Raw genomic sequence first — 22232 nt, forward strand, 5'->3', positions numbered from 1 at the left:
ATGGTGTTCTAGCTTCAATTGACTCATGATTTCAACTCTATAATATTACTTATCAGTTTATTAGTATTTACTAGAAGTGAATTTCAACAGCAAACTAATTTTTTATTTGAACTTTTCATATTTCCAAACAATTATTTATGATCCTTTTCAATATTGTTCCTTTTTAGTAAATACAATAAAAAAAATTTTAAAAAGGAACTAACAATAAATGGAAAAATTAATCGAATTATTCTTTGAATTGGATAAAGATAATAATGAAATTGTTGATAAACAAGAACTTATCAATTATTGTCAAGCAAACAAACTGGATATGGAGATGGTTAATGTGAGTTATTGATTTAAATTGTTCATCATGTGAATAACGATACCTACATGTATGTAACTTTTCTGGTTCTCTGAAGCTATACAATGTTATCGGACTAAATTAAGTGATATAGCATAGTAACAGATTTAATCGTATAGTTTTAATTCAAAATAAATCAGTTGTCGAGCCGATAGATTAGTTATTACACCAGTTATTGAATTAATATTATTATTAGCTTTACTCAATATTATATTTTTGGTACAATATAGAATTATCAGCACAAATTATTTCAACAAGTTTATGTTCCATACTTCTTGGAAGATACTGATGATAAATATTGAGTGATCACCAGTTACACGTTAGCAGTCCAGTTAATCGATATCAAAATAATGTGTATTCCTTTCGCTGCATATTGCCAACAACTACAATATCTCTGATAGGGTCCTTTGTAACTTGTACAACAAAATGTTCTACGCTTTTTAGAAACGCACCTGAATAGGTTGTGCGATTGATAGACATAATGATGTATTAAAACAAACAAAAATAGACAAATTGTTGAAATATCTACATATCAGGAACAGGTATCCCAGATGTTCAAGTATGCCGACACTAGTACAAGTCGTAGATGAATCATGAATTGCCTGAAGTCTGAACATCCATTTAATTTATTTGAAGTCTATTTTGTAGATGATCTTGTACTACATTTACGTTTGATTACAGAATCACAGAAAAATAACATGATTGAGGCTAAAGATTTTTCTCACGAATAATTTAATATACATCCTTGGTTGGGAAGGCAAGTTTAAGTTAGTTCAGTCGAATATCTGATTATGAAAATGGTAACTGTAAATCAACTGTGATATTTAATATCTTGCAAAATCTATTTAGAATTTAAATCTGCTCATGAAAGGCAACTCTGACCTACAGTAATCGATGAAATCATTATATCAGTTCAACTGTTGACAGTATTTTGAAAAATATGTTGATAAGATTTTACGGTGATCTGAAATTATGTTGTAACATGTTGAGATTTGATCATGACATTTTGTACCTTTAACCTTCAAATAATCATAGCTTTCCCAAAAACTTAAATTCCCTGTTTTAACATTGTCATCAACAAAAGTATATAGGCTGACTAATGGAACTTCTAAAATTATATTTCTTTTATAACTCGGTGATTAGATTATAGCTAATATCATAATGTCTCACTGAACAGCAGCTAAGTCCGTAAAGAGAAACTGTACTTACTAAGTCTTCCATCTTCGAATGAGCTTTAAAAACCAACTAAAAATACGTACACCATTTGGCAGCTAACTATATTCACAAAGTCTGCCATTTGTTGTGCCCTTAACTGTAGTTAATGTATCTTATGGTTTTCATTCTTTAGAGAACATAAATAGACAAATCTAAAATATAATATTAGTTGAATGTTATTGCCAGTTTTCTTTCTAGTCAATTTATCAACAATCACAAGAATTATCTTCTTTGAATAGTTATACAGACAGTTTCCATTTAAAATACTTCGTATTTTCAAATTTCATAATGACTTTTAATGATATACAAACTTGTTATATTTATTCATCACTTACAAAACCAGAAAGATTATAAAGTAACAAAACTATGGCGTAACTTAAACTAGAGGTTACTGCAAAGTCAATTTTGCTTATTTTTCTTGAAATTGTTTAAACCTGAAAAGAGATATTACCAAAATTGACTGCATTATATCATAACTAGTCACTGTTTATGCTGTGTAGTCCATCAGCTAATTATAAACAATGTAGGACCTTTTTTCAAATATCATCAGATTAAGTTTATACACCATATCAGTAACATAATGATACAATTAACAAGTAATAAATCAAGAAATATTTCAATGAATAATTGTTTTTAATAGCTTAACCATCAGATTCCACAACTGTAATTTCATAAGTACTATATTGTAATGGACAATACGATTGGTTCATAAATAAATGAATTAGACGGAATTAAATATGAATATGAGTTATTATTACTTTAGATTAATTTGGATTTAATATCTCACGGCGACTCTTCCTAATCCTTTCTCATATGACCTTTCGGATCTACACATTATATATTATGAATACATTTAAGTGGTAACCGATACAGAACTTCACTATTATAATATACAATAATATCCCATTCACTTACAACCTATTTATGTACGTCTTACTTCAGAGGATTAAATACAGTATAGAGTTTAGAATATAGAGTTTAATGATAGTTATTGAAAATAATAAGTTTTTAAACCTCCCCTTGTTTCTAAATAATGTATGGGACATTTTGGACAGCTAACAAATAATTAAAGTGATCATAATGTCCGTGACAGTTGGAAAGACTAAACAACAGTAATTATTCGAAAAGAAAGCATTATACCATTGAATAAAAAAAATCGAAAAAATCATATGTAAATTTAAAGTCTAGGACAAGATAAAGACTGAATGAGTCTTTGCCACTGTGGTAGACTTAAAGCTTCATCACCTTAACTCTCAGATTATTTAACGGACCCAACATCCAATTAATAATTTCGGAGAAAATTCAATGTAATAATTTATGGATAACAGTGAGACGTTTCGTATGAAAAATTCATACATGGAAATTACTTTAATTTAACAAGTTGAGACTCTATTCTTGTTTCCATAAAGAATATCTACACTATTAGTTATTTATATGACTTAAATTTGAATGTAATAATCCTTATTTGCTATCATGACTACTTTAACGAAACAAAATTATTCTTTTATAAAGAAGCTGAAATAGTTTCACATATATCCTACTCCTTTAAAATCAGTTATAGACTACATGAGATTGAATGCATTTATAAACTTATGTATTCACGAATATACAAAGGTAAACATCCTAGTAAAAGCCACTAACACATGAGTCAGTCACATGATGGAGATGATTCTAATGTAATAAATCCCGAGAAAAAATCGAAAACTTAAAGCGATCAGTAGTTTTATTGATTCGTTCTCACGGCAAAACATATGGTCAGTAAAATCCAATCAGTATAACAGTCTGGACAATGTGATATTAGTTTATACTCCCTGACTGTTTAGCATTAACATGTAAGTCCTACAGGATGTACATTAAGGCCCATACGATACAGTCTCTAACTCCAACACAGACATACTCAAGTTCAGATCTCACAAAAAACACTTTACCTTAAGATTTAAGGTACCGTTTACTAATACGGATTCAATATCGACTAATAATAGTTATTTAACGTCAAAAAATCTTCACTGTGGCATATGGTTATTTAATCTAGTTGCTACATAGCAACCTGGTCGGTAGAAGTTGATCAAAACTTGAGAATAAGCAACGTGACATTACTTAGTCCCTACTGACAAATAATTGTGATATGTGTAGGTAAATAACAACAAACAATGAATTTTAGTTTATTGCTTAGTGGTACATTCGTACTGTAAAAAACGTTAGTCTTAACTTCAAATATCAAATTGAGTCATAACACAATCTACAATGGAAGAATCTACGTACATAAGTGACCGATCCATAAGTACTAATCTAAAAGTTTAACCATTACAGTTATAAACTATCCTAGTGATAAAATCTGAATACATATCTAATTTTCTATATTGATTGTTTCAAACTAATCAAATTCAAATTTATAAATGTAGTTTATTTCTATTCTATCCAACCACTTTATTACTTATCTGTAAGATTGTATTAAGAAAAAACACTGATAATTATTCATAACGATCAACTTTGGAAACATTTTTCTTTGCTACTTAACATTCCATTGTAAACATTGAGAAAAAATTGATTTATTTATAAATGTACTCAAATCTATTGTGATAAAACACAGCATGGCAACAAAATTATTTGAATGAACGATTCTTCTTTTTAATCACAAACTCATGACTAAGAAATGTGAGTTTATTAAACATATTTATTACTTCACTTATTTAAAATTATGAAGCATTTTTGTCCTTGAAAAACAAACGATGTTTTACTTTGTCAAAATTAAACCAGCATGTTTAATTTTATTTTAAATGAAAGATAGATCTTTTATGTTCACATACTTGATTATCACAAATTGAACTATATATTATCCACTATTTCCATTTTTGTTTAACTTCATTATAGACCTATTGCTGGAAATAACGCTCTCGTCGACTGAATTTTCAGGAATTGATCTCCTACCAGGGGGTCCACTAAGCGACTTAGAATATGCAGATGACATAGTCCTGTTTGGTGAAGACGCTGACAAAATGCAGAGTCTTCTGTTAGAACTGAGTAATAATGCCAGGATGTTTGGGATGCGTTTCTCCCCATCCAAATGTAAATTGTTACTCCAGGACTGGCCTGCGTCAACACCTGAACTAAGGATAGGGAGTGAAGTAGTCGAACGCGTCGACAACTTCACTTATCTTGGAAGTCTGACCAGCCCTAATGGTTTGGTTTCTGACAAAATCTCAACACGGATTCAAAAAGCTCGTTTGGCTTTCGCCAACTTACGTGAACTATGGAGAATGCGAGATATCCGTCTATCAATTAAGGGACGAGTATACTGTGCAGCAGTTCACTCTGTTCTACTTTACGGCTGCGAAACGTGGCCATTAAGAGTAGAAGATACTCGCAAGTTACTAGTATTTGACCACATATTTCTTAGAAATATTGCTCGCATCTGCTGGGATAACCGGGTAAGTAATAGTGAGTTTAGACACAGGGTATTAGGGAATGATGGTAAATCAGTTGATGAGGTCATGAATCTTCATCAACTGAGATGGTTGGGCCACGTGTTACGTATGCCTGAACACCGATTACCACGACGCGCTATGATGACTAGTATTGGGGATGGTTGGAAGAGAGTTAGGGGCGGCCAAACCAAAACATGGCATCAGAGCTTGAAGTCACTAACTTCTAGTCTGAGCCATGTTTGTAGATGCAGACTTCTTGGTTGGGGTCCGCGTGACTATCGTAACCAATGGTTGGAGACTCTGTGTGATATGGCTCAGAATCAATCACAATGGCATAGGTGCATACACTCTCTGTTTTCCCTTAAACTATTAGACTAAACTTGCTTCATATCTTTCTTCCTGTACTATATCCTTATATACAATTTTTCTGTCATATGTTACTACCGTTAAATTAACTACTTCTATGAATTTGGTGTTGATTTTGTTGTGCTAACGAGGTATGGCAACTTGGACCGATGCATAAATGTGCCTGGTCCTACGTTGTAGCTGACTGACTGAACTATTTATTGAAATAGACGGAATACACCCATTATGACATTAAATAAGAAAGATTGTTATTCAAATATTGGAATAATCAAGTAATTGTTGTTTCGGTCATTTTTACATTGTTTCTGTACAAATTTTAGAAAGTATTGTTAACCAATGGTCTGTTTTGTGGTTTCAGAACAATTTTGAAGTAAGATACAAAAATTGGTGAATTAAGACACTTTTTCTGAGAACAAATTAATGTTATTATGAAACTAACGTGTTAACAGGTCTTAGCCATACTCGAAACAACTATACAAGGGTCAAAATAACCTGACTGTTAATTGAAATTCAGAAGATAATGCCATAAAGTCAACTAAATTTAACCTTGATAGTCATAAAATACTGTTACTTGAAAAATCAATTGGAAGTATTCCAAGTTCACTTCACAATTCTTCATGAAGATAGGATTTATTATTTTGATATCTTATGTTAAACTCTTTACATATAAGCTACTAAATAAAATATTACTCTCCTGTACCAGTTTAGATGGTAAGCATTATGATTTAAACACAATGAAGGCGTTTTGGAATAGTATATGTGCTTTTGGCGTTTTAATAAACAAACATTGTGAGATTATTTTCCACCAAACTGTATAAAATTGATTTCATGAAATTGGATGATGAAAATATTTTGGCAAATACCAAATGCAAGTTTAAGATTAGCCAGTCATTTATATTCAATAAAAGTCATACGTGTCAAAAGTTGTTCAAAATTTATTACGATAGAGCTCTTAGTAATAAACTACCGGAATGTCATCTGATCTTTCTTACTAATCACTCGATAAATGTAAATAAATATAATCTTTTGTCAATAGTAATAGATGTTTTATGAACCATTATTATATTTCATTGGAGGGTTTTGTGTAGATTATAGAATCTTTGCAGATTTTGAATTACAAATTAATTTTACTAAGAACACCATTGAAAACTTACGACATTTATTCACTCCAGGAAATGGAAGATGGTTGAGAAATGTCGTGAATTGGTTGAAGTTAAAAATTACCAGCGTTTGATTCCAGTCAAGTGGTCTGGAATTTAGATGTTCGCGCCTGCGATCTGGGACCTTGGATTCGCTCCTCATTTACGTTGTCAGGGATGGACACTGATGAGAAATCCCTCGCTGGAAAGGGACGGTCATCATATCCTACCAGGTTTTTAACAGTTGTTTAACTAAGATCAGTTAGTGATTTTAAATCTCTGAAATGCATTAGATGTTATTGGTCAATCATTACTTTTCACCTTCGACCGTCTACTGTTTTGTGATATTTGAGAATTATTTGTAGCTGTTGTCAGATATCAGAATACCATTTTCAAACCAGGGGAGGTACATCGTATTGCTCTTCATTTCTAACAATTATATTTATGGGGAAATGTGCTTTATGAATAGATTCATAATCATAGTTATTGAGTTAAATTGGAAAAATGGTCATTTGGATGTGAACTTGATAGTCTAAAAGTAAAGCACTCGTCACAAGGTTCAAAAATTTTTGAATCTGAACGCTAGCAGGCTTGTAGCCGTAAGTTTCTCTAATTGAATAAAACGTCTGTTCAGCTTTTTCTGATTAATGGTGATCATTTGGCCCAAACAGATCTTGTTGCTAACTACAAGTTGAACAATTTCCACAAATCTTTCACTCTAACAGCTAATCAAACCTTGTAAGACATGACTGTTTTTATCCTTTATTAGTTATAGAAACAAAACAGTTTTTTAACGGAGTGTTTTTGACACAGGGAATCTTCGCTTTTAATTAAAAAGTTTTTATCTATAATAAACCAATGAAACCACTAATCACGAGCATATTCCCATGGTTTTTCTTCCATCAATTGTATATTATTATTTCAGAAATGTAATATGATATTCAAATCACCTGAACATACCTATAAATGAAAAGAATCTTTGGAATATGGAAAATCATCAGCTGTGATCTGTAATCTTTTTTTACTTATGGTCGCGTATTGGTATACATACTTGAGAACTTTAGTCGTAGTTTTGCAGCCTGTATCTTTTTTAACTAGTGCAGACGACCGATCCTTTGGTACATTGGAAGAATATACGATTTGAGAACACAATCCAAACGGCGTTTTACGGGAGATAGCACATACTTGACTTTGATTCATTATTCTACCTGTGTGGGTTAGTGATACTGCGGACCAAATGAAATAAATTCCAAATCTGTGATTAACCAATTGACATTTAAGTGTTTTAGACATGAATTAGTCGAACAAAGTTGAATGCTAGTTAAAAGTGAAAAGGGAATTTCATACCTTAAATAAAATGTAGACATTTTACTCCCTATTTCATTCCTCACAGCCTAAGACAGTTTCAATTACTTCATCATCTTATGTACAAAATAAAATCTATTGAAAATGTTGTTTTTATAAAATTGTTTATCTAGAGATGGTTGTCAAGATGTGATACTGATAAAAATAACAAAATCACATTCGATGAATTTTGTCGGGGATTTGGTATTAAACTAAATGAAATGTAAGTCATTGATTTGTTAGTCTGATTCATATACTATGAATTGTATTTCTTCTTTTTGTCCTTTTTTTGGCACTGATTCATTATTGTTTATGTTTATAAATTCTTGGTATAATTAGTGCTTTCGCTTTATTTGTATTCAAAGATAAAATAGTTCGGTAGGCTCAGCAATGTCCGCAGTACGTTGTTTTACATTCCTTAACACTTTTAAAGTGGTTAAAGATAAAGTCAAATAGGGAACTTTTTTAGAAAGATCAAAATCATCAGCAAACAATCAATATTTAGATCACACTGTTTGAAGAGCATAAAATATCACTTTTCTGATAAATGCTTAATACACGCTTTCTACATAGATATAGTATGCTTGTTGATAATAAACAGAGGAATTTTATACACAGTACACAGTTTTATTATCCCATAATTTAATTATACTAGAACAGTCCTTACTTATAATCTTGACGTCATTTAGTTGACCAACAAATGTGATTAAATCATCTTCATACTTTAAAACATGTAAAACGTAAACAGTTAAAATACTGGAAACAATCCTTCAGTGTATCAACTCATATAACACATTTAAATAATGTAAACAATAAACAAATTTTTCTTTTTATGTATATAAGTAAATTAGGGCACATTTAATCACTTCTTTTGTATAAGTTAAAATAAAACTTAAATGTATGTCAGTTTTAAAAAAATCATCTGATACGTTCATGGAGAAAGATATGTACTAAATAAGGAATATAACACAAATTAACTAACTGGTTATTTAATTTAAAATCCATTGTATGAATCATTTAATATAAAGACTTAATTATTATGCACTTGCAAACAATACCAATTAAGCGAATGTGGATGTATATATACACCCTTCATGTTATAATCAAAACTTCCAGGTTAAATCTTTTTAAGACTGAGCAACATTACCAGTTAGTCAGAGTAAGACATATGTATCATTGGATGTCGGCATAATAGTCAAAATATAAATCTCACTCAAAGTAACTGAAAATTATGCGTTTTATCCCAAGTGGGATCGCGGATATTCCCTTCTGGAGAGTTCCATACTAGGGCGATTAAGCTTTCAGTGTCTTTTTTGGTGGGGGTTTTCAATGGGTATTTAGCCAAGAGCAGCCAGTGATGCAAACTAAAAAAACAATAAAAGATGTAAACTTTAGTTATATATTTGAATTATGAATGTATGAACTATCTTTATAAGCATATTATTAACTTTTTTACTTCACTTTTACTTACGTCTGTTACTCACAATGGAGCACAGGCTACCGACCTGCGTTCTCCAACCCACTTTGTCCTGAGCATTCCTTTCGACTTCTATCCAGTCGTTGTTCATTCTTCTCATATCGGTCTCTGTTTCTCGGCGTTATGTGTTCTTTAGTCTTCCTCTTCTCATTCGGCCTTCAGAATTTCAAGCAAGGGCTTGCCTTGTGACACAGTTGGATGCTTTCCTCAATGTGTGTCCTATCCACTTTCAGCGCTTCTTATTGATTTCTTCCTCCTCTGAAATATGGTTTGTTCTCTCTCACAGTAGAGTGTTGCTCACAGTGTTTGGCCAACGGATCCGAAGGATTTTTCGTAGACAACTACTAATTAACACCTGTATCTTCTGGATGATGGATTTCGTAGTTCTCCAAGTTTCCGCCCCACGCAGTAGAACTGTCTTGACATTTGTATTGAAGATCCTGGTTTTGGTGTTGGTTGACATTTGTTTTGAGTTTCAAATGTTCTTCAGTTGTAGATATGCTGCTATTGCTTTGCCGATCCGCGTCTTTACATCTGCATCACATCCACAGTGTTCATCAATGATTCTGCCGACATATGTAGAGGTTTTCACATTCTCCAAATCTTCTCCGTCAAGTGTGATTCGGTTGAAACATGTTGTGTTGTATCGGAGAGTCTCGCTTTTCCCTTTGTGTATGTTGAGACCTGCTGCTCTTACATTGGTCGTTTTCTCCTGCATTTGTTGTTGCGTGTGCGGTAGAAGAGCCGGATCATCTGCGAATTCTAGATCGTCCAGCTGCATCCTAGCGGCCCACTGTATCCCATGCTTTCCCTCCAGATATTGACGTCTTCATGATCCAGTCTATCACCAGGAGAAAGAGAAAGGGTGAGAGTAGGCAACCTTGCTTAACACCAGTCTTTACTTCAAATGAGTCAGTGAGCTGTCCTCCATGTACGATTTTGCAGTTTAATCCATCATAGGAATTCCATATGACAGTGACCATTTTCTCAGGCACACTGTAGTGTCAAAGAAGCCTCCATAGTATTGTCCTGTCTACGATATCAAATGCTTTCTTCTCCTGGAGCCCCTCTGGTGTTACTACAGGTCCCAAGCTCGGGTAAAGGAGGAGGGTTGGGCATATGGTTAGGGACCCTATCCCGTAGAAAACTAACTTGCTAAGAAAACGCTAACCAGAAAAAAAGTCTTATTAAATTTGTATCGATCAAATATCGTCCAAATAACCCTAAAGAAACTATTTTCTACCGATTCATGATTAAGATAGTAGAAAAATTAAAGGTGGATGTATTCCACCTAAAAGCATAAGCAGAAAATATTTCAATATAAAATTAAGTTTTAGCATAATCACGTTGTGCAGCTTCATTAGTTTACATTGTAAATAATCTTAATCTAAATTAATCTAACAAATCTCTCTATCCATATAACTATTCATAATTTCAAATTATCGATATCTACAATTAGCACTTTTTCTTTGTCAACTGATTACATGATTATTTGCATCACTCGTTGTAGGATATCTAACCTTACTGCGTAACGATCTAATAGTTTACTTTTAAAATATGTGATTAATTTGTAAATTATATGTAATTGTAAATATTTCTTTAATTTATTATGAAATCAATAAAAAGAATCATGTTTATGAATTAGACAATCACTATTTTAAAAGGATTCCAGTAAAAAAAATTTTTTAATATTTCTCAATAATGAAACATGGTTAGGTTCATTCTTTTTACATCATAACTGATAGATTAATCATAGTAACACAGATTCCTGATTGATTGATATTTAAATATTTTCAGACTTCAAAACAGACTTGGATTTCGTTAGTAGTTATCCGACAGTTTAATAAATGGAACTCCAAGCCGGTAATCTAAAGATTATTAACTTGGACCGTATCACAACTCTTATTTTTATTTAAGTCGTATCCAAATATTTGTTTCTTAAGTATATATATACATAAATCTATTCTGAGGCAGTAGAAGGAACGTTTCATCTTATTCAGCAAGACGAAATCAGAATAGAAGTAGATTTTGTTCATGAACATTGAGTTCATAGGGGATATGGCTGGAATGGCAATATGAAATTGAATACTGGAATTCTTGAGGAAGAACTGTATTCGATTGAGCTAAGCATATTATTAAAACAGATACTTGATCCAAGAATGCGTCAAAGATAAACTGAAGCTTTTGTATTACCTCACTACGTGCCTAAAAATTTACTTACCGCTGTTGAGCATGTTATATTGGTGGAAAAAACAATATTCTTCCCAAACACATATCTAAACACCAACCAGAATGATTAGCTGAAATTGAATGTAAATCAGTGAACAGTTCCATCGTTAAACATCTAGTTGCTTCAAATTATTTTAGTTTTTCTTTTTAATTTCTAGTCCAATCACGCATAGTCCACACTCTCACTCACTTGGGATATTAAAAAAATTTGTTAAGTATATTTAAGAAACTTGGTCTATGCATACTAGAACAATTATTAAAACTAACACTATTCCTCAGTTTTATTACCTTATTTCGACATGTAATTGCTTTTTGTTTACATAATAATCAAATATTTTCTGGTTTAAATTCTTCGATACGTATTTATTCATTGTTTCCATTATGTACCAATCTTGTTACAACAACTACTTGATTTCATAGTCTCATTTATTCGTGATTTTATTTGGGACGACTATGTTCAATTATTTATCTGGTTTTCATTCAATTTCGTCAATATCAAAAACTGATTAAAGATAGAAATCATGACTGTTGGATCCCAATTAGGAAGTTTAGATAGATCTTATCCGTTATGAGACCTAAGGATTCTGGATTAGGTATCATATGGAATTAAAGGTGCCGTACACCTAAAGGGTCTCCAACTCGAATGAAGCATTTTTTACAGTAAGCTGTGCCTTTTAACAACTATCCTAATGGTCTCATTGTACATCAGAAACTAACATCATTAAAATTACATTCATTCAAAATAACTATCTTCCTAATAATGACAAGTTAGGCAAATAACCTTGGTTTTTTTTGTTCAAACTTTTAATAATACTCATTTTAGGTTTATAAATTCATTGTAACGTCTTGTTTTTTTTTGTTATACAAAGGCGTGTAGAAAAAGTTGAAAGAGCTTTAATATGGGATAACGTTACGCCAGTAAAACCAGCCAATGTTAGCATTATTAAATCAGCAATGTCGGAAACGAAGCAAGCAAAAGTCATTGAAAAATTTCAAAAATTGATACAACAATATGGAGCTGATGGAAAGAATCTAGATAAAGTTTCATCAGAGCTAAAGAAATTCTTAGAAGAAACTTATGATAATGTATGGCATGTGATCATAATGACTGGTTCTTTTTGGATGAGTTACTCTCATGAACCATTCTGTTCATTACAATTTAAAATGGATAACTACTCATGTAGTGTATGGCGTACACCATCTGGACAAAGATATAACTCTTGAATTGACGAAATTATTAACTTTTACCTACAACTATTATTATTATTGTTATCATCTTAACAAAATTCTACAAATCACGATCCCTTATGGTACATAATAAGCTTTACTCACTTCTTAAATGTGTATATTTCTGAACATGAACACTGATTATGCTAATATATTCAACATAAAGCTGAGTTTGTTTTTAATGAATCAGTTGTGACTAATCTGGGTTATCGTAAAATTTTATCAAAGCCTACATTTAGATTGTGTTTCCAAAACCAGTATTTTTGCTAAGAACTATTAGGTTTCTGTATCCAACAAAACCAACTATTCATTATAATATTTTGATAATGATTCTGAGTAGACAGAATAGTTTTACAATAATGCTTGGATTTTATTATCTAGCATTGAAATTTAATGATTATCATCTTATCATAAGTGGGAAGTATTTCGGAAAATACCACAAGTTTTAAACCCCCTTATACAAGACAAAGCAACTACAAACAAAATGACCCTATAACGGAAAAAGGAAAACCTAACAACATCTACAAAATAGATTTCACCACCTAAGAAAAGTACTGTATCGGAAAAAGTACAAGTTTTATTCATCTACGCGTACTATAACACAGAATAGCTATGAAACCACATGACATGTTATCATTTATCCTAATTCATACAAAAATCTTTCTGAGAAAATGACAAAATTTTAGTTCAAATAAACTCTAAAAATGGTAGATAATTTCTAGAAACATGAGATCTATATTAATTAAGAACTGACAAACACATGAGCACACGCTAAGTTGATAAATTTACACAGTAAACTTCAATCAACCACATGCTAAAGAATAAACCACTCAATGAGAACCCCCAAAAACTTGAAGGTAGCAAGTCTCACGAAGATAGCTAACTAGAAATAAAATAGAACGATCCAATTTAACACAATCGGCGTTATTTCTAAATTGATTTCGACTCAAAATATAGACTACTGATATTATTCAAATAAAAAACAAAAGCATTGAAAGTATGTTACTCAGCTCAGAGAACGTAACACCGAAAACTTGTAAACTTTCGACCGAAATTCATTTATTTAGTTTAACCAGCAACGAATTCTTGATAGTGATGGCTATAACCAAACAAATTCTGATTATCTATATTGAGTTGTGAAGATTGTCGAATTCCATGAAAATTATCAATCTATCCAAATTAGACCACCATTGAAAACCTGGAAGCACTGTACGGTTACTTTGTCCTTTTATGAGATTTGAGTAAAAGGAACAGTTTTTATCGTCTGTCTTTGTGGCTTTTGTTTACAACTGATTCTATGAATATAATACTCTTGACAGTAATTTAATCCAAATATGGTATTTCAAACCCATGACTTACAAAAATATTTTATAAATCATCCATCACGATCATTTGCGTTGAGCGATCTTGAAACAGTGTTCGTTATCATTTGCTAAATCCGTTCTATTATGGTAAATGAATCGCCTAACCGTCATAGTTGTTAATCCAACCCCATCTTCCAAATGATCAGCTGAGTCTAATTTTTTTAACTTGTTTATTGATGTAAAAATTAGTCACAGAAAGAGTAGACGTTAGGTGAGGACGTAATTTCCTAAGAACGAAATATATAGTGTTAGGAGTCAATTTTTAAATTAAAACGAATTTGCTTAGTAAATATATATTTTTGTTTATTAATTCCTCACAAAGCCAACTTATAATGGCATAAGATTAATTTGATGTTCTGTTATCATGATGATAAGTAGAACAGTTCTAGCAAGAACATAAAGATCAATTATTTTCGGTTATTTAACATATGTCCATTTGTAAACCCTAGTATTGTACACAAATCATCATTGGGTCGTCACCAATATGTTTGTTGGTGTTTCCTATTGTCTCTTCTGAACTTTTCTGGAAAGATTAAATTGTGTTGCATAGAATATACGAGGCTACCATTAGGGCAAGTGATGAGTCTATTGACAATAATTTGAATATGATTGTACATGAACATTTATGATCATTAAAATCGCTAACATTTGTTATTCTACTTGTAACACACTCACCCCATCCATATTCGTTCCCTTGTATATTTTTTGATTGAACGAAACGCAGGTACATTAGGCAGTATCCCTGCAAAAGAAAATATAGACTCTCGACAACGCCTAGTCTTAAACTATGAGAAAAAAGAGCTGTAATACTTGACCTGACCAGAAATATTTGCTCCTGAATAAATATACCCGTTATTCTTTGTTATGACGGTATTTTTATTTTATATACTTTTAATATTTGAAAGTACCCATAAAATATTCGGAATGAACTATCGTCCTCGCTAATTCCTTTATCAGAATCTACAGTTGTAAAACCAAAATTATTATTGTATTACAATAGACAGAATATTAAGGTCTAGTTAATCCATGTTTAATTGAAAATAACAAATGTGGCTACAACTGAGCCTTGGATAATACGAAGTACTGACAAAACGAAATTGCCTCAATGCTAACGTTAAGTAAAGGTCATATACAAAGAGTAAGAAAAAAATGTACAGCTTAAAGTGGTAAGTTCTGATTAAAATCACACGTACAAAAAATAAATTTATACAAAACAGCAATTTTTATGTTGTAGTTGACGTGACGATAATATTGATAATAACAATAATTCTTAATAAGTACACCATGTGTGATAAGAAATATAAGTGCATAATTAAGGATAAGAAAAAATGTCATTAAAAGGATATAAAATCGTAAGAGAAAGGGGGGGTAATATCGTGGTGTTGGCTACTTATGTCCTCATAAGTAGTATATGGTGATGGTCAGACATAGAATGTATTTTGGCAGAAGATCGATAAGGAAAGAAATAAAATGAAGCGCAATTGGTAGGAAAGTGCATGAACAATGAAATTAGAGAAGATGAACTGATATTCACAGAAGGAATAGTGAAGATTGAGACAATTGATGGTTATTTTGCAAATTAAGTGTTTGCTGTATGGTTATCAGAATTTAGTGAGATAATCTGTAATTTGTGTCTAAATACATTCGATTGTCCCTAACCGGTGTTTTGTTCACTACAATATCTATATGCAAAGAATCCAACCTCCCTGTTGTAGACTAAGGTAATTAAAAGGCTAGAATGTACCTATAAGTCAGGTGTTTTTGAGTTGATCCCATTTTCTTCAATCAGATTAAATGAGTATCATTTTGAGTTTGTTGAAATATTTGATCCTGTGAATAATACACTGGATCAAACATATATGAAATTATTACAATCAAGAAATTAATATATTCTTATATATAGTTACAATTTTTTTCTACCAGTTAATACTGTACTTCAATAAATCGTATTAAAATAAACTTAGTTTTCTAATTTCTTCAAAAGATTTGTGACCTCGTTTAAGCACTTAAAAAGAAAACGATAATATAAATTCTTTCTTTATTTTTTTCTCTGAATTGCCAAATATTAAATTGTTCTAATTTTAAAGGAGAAGAAAAGAAATTAAAAGAAGTTCATTTTTTCAAAAAAAATTTAACTGTCAGTTTATTTAAAAAAGAAAAAAACTTCTCAAAAGAAAGTTTATTATTATGAATATAATAATATTAATAATAATAATAATAAAATCAATAATGAGTGTAATTAATAATGTTACTATGGACTCAATAGTAATTAATAATATACAATTACATCTTTTATTTTGATGAATAGTGAATAAATAGTGAATTGTTACTCTAGGCATCGTTCATAAGATCAGTGATTTGTATTGTTTATCGACCATTACTGAAATGCTGTATATCATATCTGCTATCATGTTAATTGTATCATACTAAAGAACATAAGAAAATAAACATTAATAGAAGAAGAAGAAGAAGAACAATGTGTTTGGATACATAAACCTTGTGAAAAAAACAGCTAGAAAATTGTCACACATTCTCTTATAGAAAAAAAAGATGAATGAGCAGTCAATATATTTTAACATCGTCAACAAGTTATATACACATACATATATGTAAGTTCAATCACTTATAATAGTTCCTCTATGAAACGTCACAAGTTCAATTTTCTAAATACTGGAATATTACAAACGTGTATCATTATTCTATTAATAATGATAGTTTATTTGTTGTTATTATGTTGAAAATTTGATCATATTATCCATTCATATGAACTATCATCAAAGGAACATTTAGCCTTATACAAATTACGGTTAAATGACTAATGAGTACTTGAACCAGGTGTAATACTATTGTGGAGAAACGTCTTACGATATGATGAAAGACATATAATACTATACAAACTATATATATATAAAGGTATTGCTTCTAGAAAATATCAGTGACACCTTGATTCTACTGAGTAAATAGTGCCTTCAATACTCACTTGTTAGAATATATGAAATGAACGGAAAATGACTTGTGTATTGAACGATTTAATTGCTGGGTGTTTGTTGTTAAACAGTTCTAGTAGTTCTATTTTTCCAATGTCCTGATCAACAATAATGGAAGTATCATCAACGTACCGACAATAGAAGTCAAGCTTATTGATAACATCATTGAGGGGTCCATTCTCTAGTTTCGCAAGAAAAAAGTCAGCAAGGATAGGACCTAGAGGTGAACCCATCGCTATACCATCAATTTGTCCTATGAACCCTGAGCGGTACGTTCATAACTTTTCTAGTGTTACGTTAGACAGATTACAATTAGAGGCTTTATCGCTCGGCCCTAGATTTTGTGACTATAGGAATAAAATAAATCAACTTGATACAGATGTGTAGTTTGAAAACTTATTTACACAAACGACAGATTTGGTCCCTACCTCTCTCGATGAACTTACTAGGTTTAAAACCACATTGGTGGACATCTGCCAACAATACAAAAATGGTAAATATACTGTTAAAAAATCCGCTTACCAAACAGCATCGAGATGCTGTACATATACTTAAAAAAGATAACACTCTAATCATGAGCAAGTCGGACAAAGGAGGAGGGCTAGTTCTAATGGACAAAGCCGATTACATCGATAAAATGAACTCGATTTAAAATGACAGGACTAAATTTCAAAACCTCAACGACGTAAAAGACATAAATATGAAAACAGAGAAAATGCTGACTAATTCACTCAAGGAATTAAGAAAATAAAGGAATACTTACTCCAAGTATACACGATTCACTTAAACTCACTGGATCGAACACGCCACGACTATATGGTCTACCCAAAGTTCACAAGGCAGGTCTTCCGCTTCGTCCAGTTTTAGATATGTATAATTCACCCTACCATAAAACTGCAAAGTGGCTAGTTCGGATCCTAGAACCCTTACACAAACTAGTCGTCAACAGAAGCGTGAAAGACGTTTCGATTTCATTTCGAAGGTTGAACATATGAACTTAAGTGGGAAACGGATGATATCTCTAGATGTTGCTTCCCTGTTCACCAATGTGTCACTAACTGAGACTATTGATTTTGTGTGTCAACAATTACATGAAAAACAAATCAATTTTGGAATTCCCGAGGTCAGTCTTAAAGAATTACTTCTAAAATGTACAATGAATGTCCGTTTTGTCTTTAATAACACATATTATAGACAAATTGATGGTATAGCGATGGGTTCACCTCTAGGTCCTATCCTTGCTGACCTTTTTCTTGCGAAACTAGAGAATGGACCCCTCAATGATGTTATCAATGAGCTTGACTTCTATTGTCGGTACGTTGATGATACTTCCATTATTGTTGATCAGGACATTGGAAAAATAGAACTACTAGAACTGTTTAACAACAAACACCCAGCAATTAAATTCACATGTGAAAAGAAACTAGATAATAAATTAAATTTCCTTGACGTTTTATTAAACGATTTCACAGTATTTTAATTGAATAAATAAAGTTGACCCTAGTTATTTATCACTATGTATGGCATTTAACTTGTTTTGCAAAAAAAACAGACAGTATGTTAAACCTTCGTTGATTAGAAGCGTTATGTTAAACACACGATAAATGTTAAAAAGTATTGACGATAACTGACTGAATATAAATTTTGACAGGAAGGTAATCTCTGTTTTTATTTTTTAGCCGAAATATTTTTTAGCATATCTATAACTACCTTTTTCCTTCCTTAATACAATCTAAAATAATGTCAAATACTAATTTTAAATCATTTCTATCCAACTTAGTTGGTTTAACTCAGTATATACATTCTATTTTAGATGGAAATACAATCCAAATTACGTATATTAAAAGGCATATGATTCCATGTCGTAAACTAATGTAGAATCTTTCTTATACTTGGTAGTAGGTTCTGTCAGTCAATAGGCGCCACTAGATCCAAAGGTACTGCGATTTCTCGGCAGTTTATTTTCAACTTCTATTTGTTCCTCGATCCATGGTTTGATGTCTGCGAATTTACTAGGACTATAGTTTGCGTATATAAATAGCTCCCTTTGAAGTGAACAAGAACACTGGTGGGGACAATCGAATGTATTTAGACACAAATTACAGATTATCTCACTAAATTCTGATAACCATACAGCAAACACTTAATTTGCAAAATAACCATCAATTGTCTCAATCTTCACTATTCCTTCTGTGAATATCAGTTCATCTTCTCTAATTTCATTGTTCATGCACTTTCCTACCAATTGCGCTTCATTTTATTTCTTTCCTTATTGATCTTCTGCCAAAATACATTCTATGTCTGACCATCACCATATACTACTTATGGATATAAGTAGACCACACTACATCTTCATTAGATTTACAATAAGATGGTTCTTTATTTAATCAAAACTATCCAAAGCAATATCAAATATTTTGTCCATTAGTTCTTGTAAAATGTGCATGTATGTACCTTCAAGTTTTAAGACAAGTTGTGCACAACGTACTTTGATCTGATGCTTAAAATGTAAGATTACTTCCAAGTTGTAATTTTACACTTACATTGCTACGGTATTCTAAGTTGTCTTAAAGTATGTGCATGACTTATTAAAAGCTTATCAAGTAAGAATAAATCTTAAATTGATCTTAAGATAGATCACATTTGCATTTATTTTCCAGAGTCTAATGTTTATAACCACTCTCGAAGTATCTTTGTGTTCTTTCATTATTTCACTATTACGTAATTTATTATTTTAACAAAGGTCACAATGTATTCGTTTCGGATACACAACTATTCATTTTGTAACACTAATTAGGAAATAAAAGTAGAACTGAATCATGAATGAATGATGCTACAGTCATATATATAGAATAATCACCTTAAGTTCATTGACGTGCATTACCTTTTTATTAGTCGGATAGGTTCTATCTTAACTTTACAAGTGTGACCAGTCAACATCAAAAACCAAATGAAGACATTCATTACCTCCTCAGATAAGTGACAAGAAACTCTATATGGATAAAGAAAGAAGGGATGTAAAATAATAAAAAGAAACTGGTGGACTGTAAAATTCTACGCTTAGTGTTATTATTGTTCTTCTTAAATTTTGAGTTAGTTGAATTTACTAACAAAACAGCCTTCAGACTAGCATTTGATATCAAATTCCTTAATTTCATAAGTCCGTAAACAATAAAAATTATGATGTGGGATATGCCTTTTGTGTCCCGAACTGGCATTATACAAGCAGCAAATAAAATTAGGAATCAGATGGTAGTTTCGTTTCGATTCGAGAATATTTGATAGCCATATTTTGTGTTCGAAAGCATGACATCCGGGCATAGAGGCACGAATGTAACTCATTGAATAAGTAGCTAAATTGTTTGCAAAACTAAAAATTCCATGGACTTAAACAGCTGTTAAACAGATAACCATTTACCTTCATTAACCACGACGCCCCTCAGTCATATAATTCGCAGTAAAATTTCATTCCAGTCAATGATGATCTTGAAGTCTCTCGAAAATCTAACTGGATAAAAGCGTAAAGAATCCCAATTTCTTATCAGTTAATGTCTGTGATTATTTTTTATTGCACAACAAAGAAAAATATGAGATGTAATATGTAATGTTTGACATTCCGAAATTCAACTCTATAACAAAAAATTTAAGAAAATATTACACTAATATTTGATACTACTTTCACGCTCAAATGAGTAACCTATGCATTATGAGACAATTGTCCAACTGAAGTTTAAAAACGTTTTGATTGTAATTGATATTTAGTGTAGAACAATTTAGAATCAGAGGAATTGAATAGCTTTCTGTCATTAGTTGACATTTACAACTCATTGAAAAACAAGTCCTCGAACCTCCAGATTTTAAAACGAGCTCGTTCCATAATTTCTAACTTCAATCAAATAGCATCAACCAACTCCATCTTTGAGTACATCAACTCAGTATTAACTAATAGCCTGATACAAGCTGGACACCATGAAGCTTTTATAATAAATCATGCTTTATAGACACTTGACTGTTTTTTTTCATTCAAGTGAATGCTAACTTATAATACTGAATGTAACTATGCATCTTGAAGTGAATTTCGAAGACTGGATTCTGAGCCAGCGTCTGAATGATAAAGTGAACGTCACTCAACCTAAGGATGGTGGTTTCCTCCTAATCTTGCGTTATCAGCGGATCATCCTGAATCTATAACTATCAAACATTTTAGTTATACATTGATTGACAGATATCTAACTATCAAGCACTGAACATACTATCAAATCATATGTTTTTCAAACGAATTGAGCATTGGGTAGAAAGTTATTAATAAATATATTTTTGTGATATCCCAATGAGTACAAACTTACATTTTCGAAATACGAATTTCTGCTCACTTAGATACTACAAAAATGTATTTATAATCATATATCTTTATCATCAGAATGCCAATTTATCAACAGAAGTTTCCTAATTACAATATAAATATATTTAAAATAGTGTCCTTATAAACTTCATGCAAATTTTTTATTTTCATACTAACTTCTTAACTAGGAAGTGAAACTTCCGAATCGTAATGTGTAAAAATATTACTTGAATGATAAATACATGAGCCACCTATTTACAACGTAAGATCTAGTATGGAAGCGCATCGGCTCAATAATAATAGATGAATCCGTGAAATAAAAAGTATAAGATAACTTGGAAACAAAATCCGACTCAAGGCTTCTACGTGGCGCTGCTGGGTAGTGAGGACAACCTTGCTAACTAAATTAAAAGGCTGACGGAGATGGGACTGACTCACCACTATTATGCTGTATTTAGATAGCTTACAGTTCACTCTTTGAGGCCTTAAGAATCGTGTTGGGCTTCACGATGTGTGTGCTTATGTAGATGAATCATATGAGTCTCATCTTGTGTAGTCGTGTATGTAGGCATATACAAAGAGTAGGCTCCAGGCTCACAAAAAGAAACATAAGCTTAAAAAATTTCTGGCCTACGTCTAATAACATCAGAGGTCTAAACCATCAGGTCCAAGACATAATAAAAACAAGTGATAATAAACACTAGGGAGAGGTGACCATCAACCCTCCCCAAGAGAGTGTTTATGCTTATATATATCATGAAATTCACGGATGAA

At 31.6% G+C, this 22232-nt stretch overlaps 1 protein-coding gene across 1 annotated transcript; it reads left to right on the forward strand.

Moving 5' to 3' along the window:
* Positions 1-146: 146 nt before the first annotated feature.
* On the forward strand, positions 147-12934 carry Smp_045010 (putative 22.6kDa tegument-associated antigen). The gene is made up of 3 exons (XM_018788636.1): positions 147-325; positions 7967-8055; positions 12408-12934. Exons 1-3 carry the CDS (start codon positions 209-211, stop codon positions 12760-12762), a joined length of 561 nt encoding a protein of 186 aa, XP_018654159.1. The 5' UTR covers positions 147-208; the 3' UTR covers positions 12763-12934.
* The last annotated feature ends 9298 nt before the right edge of the window (positions 12935-22232 follow it).

The sequence above is a fragment of the Schistosoma mansoni genome, chromosome W (assembly GCF_000237925.1).
Source record: "Schistosoma mansoni strain Puerto Rico chromosome W, complete genome".
In the NCBI taxonomy this organism is placed as follows: Eukaryota; Metazoa; Platyhelminthes; class Trematoda; order Strigeidida; family Schistosomatidae; genus Schistosoma; species Schistosoma mansoni.